The sequence below is a fragment of the Dinoponera quadriceps genome, unplaced genomic scaffold (assembly GCF_001313825.1).
Source record: "Dinoponera quadriceps isolate SergipeBrazil2010 unplaced genomic scaffold, ASM131382v1 scaffold777, whole genome shotgun sequence".
In the NCBI taxonomy this organism is placed as follows: domain Eukaryota; kingdom Metazoa; phylum Arthropoda; class Insecta; order Hymenoptera; family Formicidae; genus Dinoponera; species Dinoponera quadriceps.
The window spans coordinates 2957677-2968365 of record NW_014555488.1 but is presented as its reverse complement, the minus strand read 5'-3'; the positions used below and the strand labels follow the sequence as shown (position 1 = coordinate 2968365).

Below are 10689 nucleotides of genomic sequence, written 5' to 3'. Positions count from 1 at the left end.
GTGATTGTCCACAAGACGCAAATATCCCGGCAAATGTTGCGATCTTGGCAAATGCATGCGGTGCCGAGTTATCCCTATCGATGCTGTCTAAATCTTGCGGTATCGTTATCACGGCGACAATGGCACATCAACGACGTGCGATTCGACCTCGTTCATCGACCTCGTTAGTGCTCTCACGTTAATTGCATCATTAACGATCCTCTCAATTGTGTGGTTCGTTTCTCTTTCTCTCCTTTTACCGATGTTCGTTGTCGCTGACGATCGTAGATTAAATACATCTATTTTTAACGAGCTGGTTCAAGCTAATTGACATTTGCCGAAGGGGCGCGGCGAGATTGGCCAATACAGCGGATCGCGTTACAAAAAAGTAACGATCGGCGTGGGAGAACACGTTTACGACCTCTTATTGATTTCATTCTTGCCGAGAACTTTAAGTAATTACGACTTAACTGGTAAAAGGAATTACATTAAGAAGTTTATTACGAGCGTAGAGTGTAATATTTTGTTATAGTCCTAGATCTTAATTATATACACATATTATATATAACGGAGAGAGACGATGCAAATGTACATAACGTTCCTTTCGTAATAAAAGCGACTGAAAAAAAAATCTGACCTTGCCCGCCTGGACTTTCCATCCGTCCGAGAAACTTCCTTAATTTAGAAATTCCCCGTGAAACTTTCCTCTCTCGGGATATTTCGGTCCGAATCGTCTAGCCACGTCTGCTTCGAGCAAGCGTTCGCTCAAGCGTTATCAACATGCTCTGGATAACTGCAGATTTATGTATCTATTAATGCCTGCGACACAATTGCGTACATGTCGACGGAGTCTGTTGTTTTGTGTCTTGTGCGAAATTGTCTTCCGATTGGAGAAACTGCTAAGAGACAAAGACACGCGTCTCTCTGAAGGAACGTTATTCAGTCTGCTTCTTAACGACGCGATTATTCCTTACCGACAAGATGCGTTTTCAGATATGTTACGCGTGATAAGGCTCTTAATTACCTTCCCGGAAGAAGTATCTGGAAAATACCTCGCGTGGACGAGCTGAGACGAATTGAAAGGCGAATCAATGCGTGTCCTTGGTGTCGATCCATAATTATAAAAGTGCAGAGAACGGGTAAGTGAATGAAGATTGCTAATTTGCCTTTCGGCCTTCCGTCTTATTATCTCTCGGAGAAAGTGGTTTAACGTAACTATCGAAAAGTATAGTGTTATAATGTCATATTACATGTTGTTCGTCAGGCTGTTCTGACTCATGAGAGTGTTACGTAAGGTGATACCAATGTCTCGGGTATCCTTCGATTTCTAGAACCGATGCAAGTGTCGATATACGGAGCGTCTCGCTTCCTCCTCTTAAACGATTCGCCAAGTAACGTCGTCTTTGCGGTTGGAAAAGTCTTCGGTGGAACATCGCGAACGCTGAGCACATCAGGAATTGTCTCTAGTGAAAGAACTAGGTCAGTCAAAAAGTTTGGCTCGATCTTCCGTCTTCTCCAAACCCTTTATATTCTTACCACGACGCGAATGCCGTCGGAAAGCAGGGGTAAAAATCATACGAATGACACTCGGATGATGAATTTCTCTCTCTGTTCTACGAATGCAATAAAGTCAGATCCGACGTAAGCATCGAAGCTTCCTCGCCGACTCGATATTTCGAAACTCGAGATGCTCGCGATATCTTTCTGTTATTTATCGACCTCTTTGTGTGAGGAAGCGCTACTTTGGAAATTCTGCCCCTCGAGATCTCACGACGGTATAGAGGCCAACGTAGATTGCTTTCAAGTCTCGTCGTGACTTTTTATCGCTCGCTTTTTGTCAATGTGGAAAACATCTTTTCGCCGCGCTCGTGTAATCGTGCATCGTACTTACCGCTGTCTTCAGAAGGTCGGTCGTGTTGAAAATACGTTACTCACGCGGGTCACGAGGGGTGACGCCTTATTTATTTTAACCTTTCACCCGAGTTATCACCGTAGACCTGATTCCTACTGAACCAAGCCGTTCGACCCTGCTTCTGATAGAGAGAGAGAAAGAAAGAGAGAAAGTGCAGAATCAAGAACGCAAACACACTCCAGATTCGCTCGTACGCGATCGCACGTTTTAATCTTTTTTAACGCGATGATTCCTCTTGGCTATCAAATGGTAATCTTCTCTCTGTTTCTCTAACTCTCTTTCTTTCTTCCTTTCAGCTAGAATCCGCGCTGCTCGACGAATCCAGCGAATATCTGGCGAAAAATTGCACGGACGTTTTTTAATCCTCTCGCAGCCAGTCTATTGAAAAAGCATCGATCCGAAACACTTTATTGGATCACGTACGTCCCGGAAAAATTTTGAGAACCATCGATATCCGCGGTTTTCTATCCGAGGTTTCATGATTTTATTATCGAGAAATATATATGTATACTATAATTTTAGCTCGTGATATTGACAAAATAGTTCATTAATTGTGTCTTTTTAGGAGAATAGAATAAGATATACATTATCAAATATCGTGTCTCCTATTGTTATCTAACAGACGGTTACGTCGTAATGCTCGAAAAAGGTGTTCACGTCATCGCTTGTATGTATGAGCACACCGAACAATCGCGTCCAATTATCCTGTTGTGCACCTCTTCGCGAAGATTAGAAGAGCTCATGTACCAGCGACCTTCGCGCAAGGATGCGTGAGTCACTTTTCTGTGAATAATAAATGAATTAAGAGTAGATTAACAGGTAAAACTCTTGCATCGTACAGTTATAAATCAATCATACTCGAGAGGCAGAGGAGTTACGATGATAAAATATAGAAGAACTAAAAAATACGAAGGAGAAATTAAATGCACGAGAAAAAATTAAAATAAATCACGAAGATAGAACATTCGTTTTGCGCGAGACAAATTCTCTCGATACTTTTTTCTGCGCGCGGCACACCTATATTCCCAGTCTGTGATTTTAGCTAATCGCGATAGTCTCGTTTTCACTCGACCGTGTTTGGTATGCAACGTTAACATCATTTGCAAATCAAAAGATACTGTCAATGTAAACGTGCAAGTTTTATCCTCGAGTCGCGCCTCGGAATAAATTCGGGAAACCACCATGGCTGCTCGTTTTTGCATGCGTCAGTGGTCGATCCTTTGAAGCTTACAGGGATAAACTCTCACCTTGAAATTCAATATTTTTCGGAAGAGAGATTTACGGGTCCCAAGTGGGATTTCCTGCGGCATGCGTTATACAACTGACGCGTGTTAACGAAAACGAGAAAGTGAAAAAATAAATATAAATCACAATAATTATAAAAAATATATCGCGAATTATAAGTATATTATAAATATACACGGATAATATATATGTATGGATAATATGTGCATAATATAAAAAACATTTTGTACTTGTGCTAAAATCGGAATTCGTTAAAGTTTTTGTGTTACATTTTTTGACATACTCATAAGTTAATTTAACTTATTTTGTTTATGTTATTTCAATATATATATATATATACTTCAGTCGATATTCAACATTTGTAAATGTTAAAATAGCACATTTTATATTTTAGTATCGACCAACATATCATGAATATTAATTTTGTACATAATATTTGTGTTACTTTTCAACATATTCATCTTATGTTAAATTTAATTTAAAAATTAACAAATAAATTAAATTAATTAAAATAAATTAACACAAAAATTTGTGTGGATTGTTTGGTACAATCGTGAAATGCGTTAAATTTAACACAAAATTTTTTATTGCGTAAGAATCGTCAATATAATAAAAAATGATAATTATTAAGGTTTCATATTCTTCTCATCGAGCATATTAAAAACAAATTTGATAAATGAGCGTGTTTTTGAAAAAATTAGAAGTAGGCCCAGATCGTTTTCCTGGCATTTACTGAGAATATGGTAATCGCTAATTACACGAATAGTAGTATCGATACGACACGTAAGCTAGTGTAAAGTGTTGCTTTCATGATGATAATTTTCGCAACCTCCGACCTTGGCTGCTCTAGTCTGCGTGAGTTACGAACGTTCATATGACGAATTCATGACCGAGCACCTCGGCTGTGTGTACCAACACGAAGACGAAACTCACTTATGAGCGATCACGGGACTGACGTAATATCGGCCCCACTACACGAAGATCGGATCGAGGTTTCAAAGTCCTTAACAAGGAGCAACGGCGCGTCAGTACGCTCCGGTCGTTACTGAAGGTAAGACGTGAATAAAAATAAGACGCATGTAAAACAAAATCCTTCCTAACGTTCGAAAAACTAAGCAAAAAACCTCTAAATTAAAAAGAAAAGAAAGAAAATCGATCCAATGTAAAAAAGAACATAAAATCTTAGATCTCTCATATTAAATAAAAAATTAAAATCTTGACCAGTAAGAATACTGGAGTGTCAACTTGAAAAAGACTTTAAATAACATACAAAAGATAAATAAATCAAATATCGTAAGATGCCAGAATACCATCGGATGACGCTTTGTCAGAAAACGGTTTGCATCATCTCACCCATTTTCGCGTGTCGCATAGCGATCATAGTTGCGTACGCCTCTTCGACGACCGTAACCGTCGGAGAAACGGGAGACGGTCGGAGTGTTATCGAATTAGCTTAGCAGTTTGCGTGATGCAAAGTAAAACCGATTTAATAACGCTCGGCTGATCGGATTAATTATGAGCGCGTTATGGTTCCAGACAGCGAGGATGAAGACGTTGCTTTTGACCATTTTCTCGGTGCTGTGCATCCAGACAGCGCTCAGCGTCGATCCTCACGAGCACAGCAAGGTGGTGTGTTATTGGAATAGTACCGCCTATGAGAGACAAGGTGAGTCTCGCTAATTGCGCTTATTACTCGTGCTTTGTCTCGAAATTCGTCAGTGGAGTATTCGCTTCGCGGCGTTTGAGAAAAACACAAATGGTTGTTCGATCGTTCCTCATTATCAGCCGATTGAATCTCCTATTAGAACGCGTGTGCCGGTGTGAGTAGCGAAAGTTAACGTTAAAATGGTCGAAGATAATTTCCGAACTAAAGATAACGGAGGAACTTCATCTCTCGCTTGCGGCTGTTACTTTCCGAAACTTGCGATCTCATTAATCATTTAAGACCCACGCGTCGGACTCACTGGAAATGTTGTAATTTATAAGATCGTCTTAAGGGACGTTGATGGAAATTTTTATCCGATTAAAATTGGCCGTCAAGAAGTACGATTTTATGACGTACATTTTCTGATCTACATAATTATATATATTGGGAGTTTTTAAGATATAAGAATGAGAAAATATTAAAATTGTTTTATTTAAAAAATATTTATTTTCTCTTGTTTATAACATAGTCGTTGAAGAACACCGGGCAAAACTTTCATAAGTAAAATATACTTACATTTCTTCATAAATAACTTTATATAAATATGTGTGTCGACGTTTTTTAGTCTATATGCAATTGCATATATTAGTCTTCAACTAGAAAGACACTATTTCATGAGTTAAGGTGAAGAATATAGCTTCATTTAGAATGGATTGATAATATTATATCGACGGAACCATTACTTTACTAACAGAAATTTTACTAACGAAATTTGGAGAAAGCCCAAAGTTAATGTATATTATTTTGTACACTGGGCAAAATGTTAAACACGTTGAATTCAACATTTACGAATATTATTAAGGATAAATTTCATCCGTGTACAAAGGTCAAATGATAATAACTTTTAACATTGTTTCACGCTCGACTGATAGGTTATTCTCTCTCTCTCTCTCTCTCTTTCCCTCATTCTCTCTCTATTTTTATTTAAAATAATTATGAAATTATTATATTTATATTACTATATTACTTTGATGATTTCACCGCGTTATATGTCTTGTATATTACGGGCGTTTGAAGCTAGTAATATTTTGCCTGCATCGTTGATTTGTATTTACCAGAGAGTGTTTACCGTACTGTGTCTATATGCTGATAAATATTAAGGTCAACTTGAATGGTATCTTAAATGGCAAAGCAAATCTGACATCTGGAAATTTCAAATTACCGAATACGTAATTGAAGAGTCATTATATTTAAACAGCATATTTAAACAATACGAATTCTCGCGTTTCGCGTATTTACGTTTTCTGACGCACAGTTTCAATAGATATAAAATTTCAGTGATTATCGTAATACTTTAAATACGGTAATATAGTATTTCTATAGTTCACTCAAGTTGCGATGTTATTATTATTATTAATATTAAAACTAAGAGGTACTAAAAATTTGTCTTTCCTCTCAAGGTCCAGCGAAGTTCCAGCTAGAGGACGTCAGACCCGCTTTGTCCCTTTGCACTCACCTGGTCTACGGATATGCTCACATCAATCCCGACTTTGAGGTCGTGCCTGGCTCTCCAAACTTAGACACCGGCTCGGGATACTCTTATTATAGATTGGCCACGCAACTGAAGCGTTCGTTCCCTGATCTGAAGATCTACCTGAGCATTGGAGGAAACTCCGATCCTTACGATGAGGAGCACAAGTACCTCGTGTTGGTGAGTGCGTGCTTGGCATAATTAGGATGAGGTTTTCGATGCTTGAATAATAAATAATACTTAAATAAAGATTAATATTTTGCTCACACGGAACAAAAATGAAATAAGAAGAAATTAAAGGAAACGAAAAAATGATAAAGCAACAAACGAACGATTTGAGGGAGAATAATTGAGAATTCTGGGATTGGCGTAGACCGAGACCTCGGAAGGTAGAACGAAATTCATCAACTCCGTGAATCGCCTGCTGAACGACTACGACTTCGACGGTATCGACCTGGCGTGGCAGTTCCCACCTGTCAGGCCCAAGAAGCAACGTAGCGCTATCGGTTCTTTCTGGCACGGTCTCAAGAAGAAGCTGGGTTATGGCAAATTCAAGGACGACAAGGAGCAAGAGCACCGCGACGGTTTTACTATCTTAGTCCGTGACCTCAAGACGCAGCTCAGGCCGCGATTTAAGTCTCTGACCGTCACGGTATTGCCTCACGTGAACGCCAGTGGTTCGTAGATTAATAACGAAATTAATTAAATAACGTTTTAAATTAACAACTCACAACTAATATTAACCCTAATTTGACATTTATGAATTAAATTGGCCCAAGCGAAAAATTAAGATCTTATAATTGTTAAATCTTGAATTATCGCACATATAAACATAGAATTCTTTTCTTAAAGCATACCAATTTTTTTACCTTTTCTGTGCAGAGCACTACATTGTCTGCTCTAATACTTTAAAAATCATTTATTTTTAAAATAATGATTGCGACAAATTTTTCAAATTTATTTTTTCGTACATTCAAAACTATAATATCTATATAATTGGATAAATAGATTTGCAGATATTTAAGTAAAAATGTATCAAAAAAGTTTCTGAGTCGCACAGATTCCAGTGTGCCCAATTAAACTACAGAATATAAATGCAAATGAAGGAGAAAATGTTTAAAATTAGTAATAACTCAAATCGTCTATCTTCGACTTGTAAATGTTGCAAGATACCAATTCGAATTGTCGGGCAATTAAAACGAAATCACAAGCAACAACGACGATTATTTGGTTAATAAATAATTTGTTCGCATCGAAAGCAATCAAATCAAATTGATTGATTCAAAAATTGATCTGAATTTTTGGATTTTGGATCCAACAGTATGTTATTATGTTTCCATCGTATAAAGTTGTAAATTTTCCTCTCATTGACAGTGTACTACGATGCGAGACTGTTGGCGCCCAACATCGAAGCCGTGCATCTCTTCACCTTCGACCAGAAGACACCGGAAATGCACCCGAAAGAAGCCGATTTCCCAGCGCCGATTTACAGCAGTTACGGACGCGTGGCGGAAGATAATATCGATGTTTCGGCGAGGCAAGTCCGATAATTCACACATCAGCATTCGTTATTTCCTCTTGATTTCGCAACTTGTGATTCGCGATATCATTTGCGCCGTTAACAAATTATATTTCGCAATATCTCAAATTGCTACTCGGAAAATGACGAGAAATTTATCGAGAGATATTCGAAGCAAAATTCCAAGATCTGTTTGTATCTTATGCAGATAATTTTCTGGGGTGATATCAGCGCTGGCTATTTGTTAGCCTTTTTCAATTAAGGGGTCTACATATACCTGATCGGCTCGGAAAACGATTAATATTTGAATTCTTCTGCTGACTACATTATTGATTTTATGAGGATGTCTTTTTGAGGGATGATTCCTCATATTTTTATTTATTATATGAAATCAATTACAAAAAGTTAATATGTAACACTGTCATTACTTCCGTGAAGTTCGTCATTAATCGGTATCCGAAATTTTTCAAGAACTATTAAACCGATTTAGCTCTAGTTTTGCATAAATATTCTTAGTAAGATGATTTGATATTTGTCATAACCGATTTTTACAGATATTATAAATATTCAAAATATTAATTTTTGATAAGTTATTAACATTCGAAATCAAAAATTCGATTTTTCGTTAGACATTTCTCCTCTTTTCGCTTATAAAAAGAACTATAATAGATATAAAAAAATCTTAGAACAAAGACTAAATAATCTTATATATTCTTATATATCTTTATATCTGATTTATATATTCTTTTAAACGCAAGAAAGTAACTTTGCACTCTGTCCTCAGATATTGGTTGGAGCACGGTACTCCTGGCAGCAAGATTGTGGTTGGCATCCCGACTTACGCTCGCACGTGGAAACTGACGTCTGACAGCCAGATTTCCGGTGTACCCCCCATCGTGACCGATGGTCCGGGCGCTCCAGGACCTCACACCAATGAACCAGGGGTGCTGTCCTACTCCGAGATGTGCGCCAAGCTGACCGAACATGCGGCAGGTCGGCTCCGACGCGTCAGTGACCCGTCCAAGAAGTACGGTAGCTACGCTTATCAATCGGTCAACAGCGATACTGGCGAGGAAGGGATCTGGGCGGGTTACGAGGACCCGGACACCGCCGGCAATAAAGCCGCATACGTCAAGTCGAAGGGGCTTGGCGGTGTGGCGATCGTGGATCTGTCTTTGGACGATTTCAGGGGTGTCTGCACCGGCGATAAGTACCCGATCATCCGAGGAGCTAAGTACAAGCTGTAGAGCACCAGGTTTAAGGGTGGAGCATGCTCAGATTGTGTGCTCAGAACTGAAGTCGAAGAGCACGCAAAGAGATTTCGTGGAGCTCGCAAATCTACCTTATCAGAGACAAACCACTATTTTTTATTTTTCAAGTAGGATTCGTATTTACACGCATGACATTGTGTTACATCGGCTCGAACGGATGATTTTTTTTAATGAAGTTGAGAGAGAACTTTTAACGAGAGAACTTTCTCGCGGGATTGTAACGCCGGCGAAGTTGGCTACTCGTTACTCGTGATCGTAATAAAAAATATAATGCTGCTTTCCCATTATACGTGGAATTTGTTTTGATTCCCAATTACTATTTAGATAAGGTTACTCGTTGCAAAAATAGACAAATTGACGCGCAAGCCGCCGGCGAGATGGGCGAGAGAAAAGAAGATTCCAGAGTTGTGCCATCGCGAAACAGTTATTTCGAGTACATTTCTGTCAGCTTTATCGTCCCGTCTATTTCTGACTCTGTAATCAGTCGGCGAAGCAGCTTTACGAAACAAAATTTTGTGCGAGATTTCTCTTCGCGTCAGATTCGTTGATTTTTCGCGAGGTAAGGAATTATACATGGAAGGAGAAAGAGACGCAAGAGACGCCGGTCCCGAAAGAGACCATCGGTAAAGGAGCAAGAAGGAACAGGGGAGTTGGCGTAAACGAATGAATCTACACATATGTATATGATATATATATATATATATATATATGTATATATATATATATATATATTTATATAGATAATATATTTTTCGTGCAGTCTATTTTTCCGGCCAAACGATACATTTGCACGGGTGTATAGCAAAGGTTCTCTTATAAATAGACTAGACTCATTAACATATCCAACATTAAGGATTACGTCACACCAGATACGATTAATTCTCGCAGCCATTCTTCAAACGCCAGTCGAATCGAACCTTCTCTCTTATCGGCACAGTGAATTCGAAATAAAGAAAAGAAAAAAGAAAGAAAAAAGAGGAAAAAAAGAAAGAAGGATACACTAAAGGAAAAAAAATTGCTACGTTTAAATAGTTTGTTTTATTTGAATCAAGTAATGTAGCAGCTTTTTTCTTCCAGTGCGCTATATTCAAGTAATACTTAATTCAAATAAGATAAACTACTTCAATACTCTTTGGCAAATATTGATTTGAACGTAGCAATTTTTGTTCTCCGTGTACACTCAATGCACACACAATGACTCGTCGGTGAATCGACGGCCCGATCGAGCGGATCGTCGACGTTTGCACAACGCGCGCTTCGCATCGATCGCCTGCCGATCTCCCGAACTGACGGATGAAACTGCGATCGATAAATCGCTCGCCGCTTTTTCGGACTAGCGTAAAAACGCGCACTCTTACGAAATACTGGGCGTGGTAGAGTTGGAACAGCTTACGTCTCTATGCGCTATAATAGTTAATAATTCGACAGACACATCAACGAAGAAAGGGCACTCCAGTGTGAATACAGTATAACGCAACGCATAACGAAAGGATATTTCTTTATCCGCTGTCTCTAATCTTCCGCCCGGTGTTTAGAACTACGATTATCTCATTTTTCAATTCGCGAATTCGCGCGCGGAGGTCGAGG

The 10689-nt window shown here is 38.7% G+C and overlaps 1 protein-coding gene across 2 annotated transcripts; it reads left to right on the top strand.

The window, feature by feature from the left end:
• Nucleotides 1–4090: 4090 nt before the first annotated feature.
• Nucleotides 4091–9391, top strand: LOC106744466 (chitinase-like protein Idgf4). Of its 2 annotated transcripts, none has more exons than XM_014619278.1 (6): nt 4091–4187; nt 4673–4802; nt 6242–6492; nt 6686–6989; nt 7687–7849; nt 8616–9391. In XM_014619278.1, exons 2-6 carry the CDS (start codon nt 4682–4684, stop codon nt 9076–9078), a joined length of 1302 nt encoding a protein of 433 aa, XP_014474764.1. In that variant the 5' UTR covers nt 4091–4187; nt 4673–4681; the 3' UTR covers nt 9079–9391. The 2 variants fall into 2 exon arrangements, with proteins under 2 accessions (XP_014474764.1, XP_014474763.1); XM_014619277.1 differs by lacking the exon at nt 4091–4187 and adding an exon at nt 4420–4473.
• Nucleotides 9392–10689: the final 1298 nt, after the last annotated feature.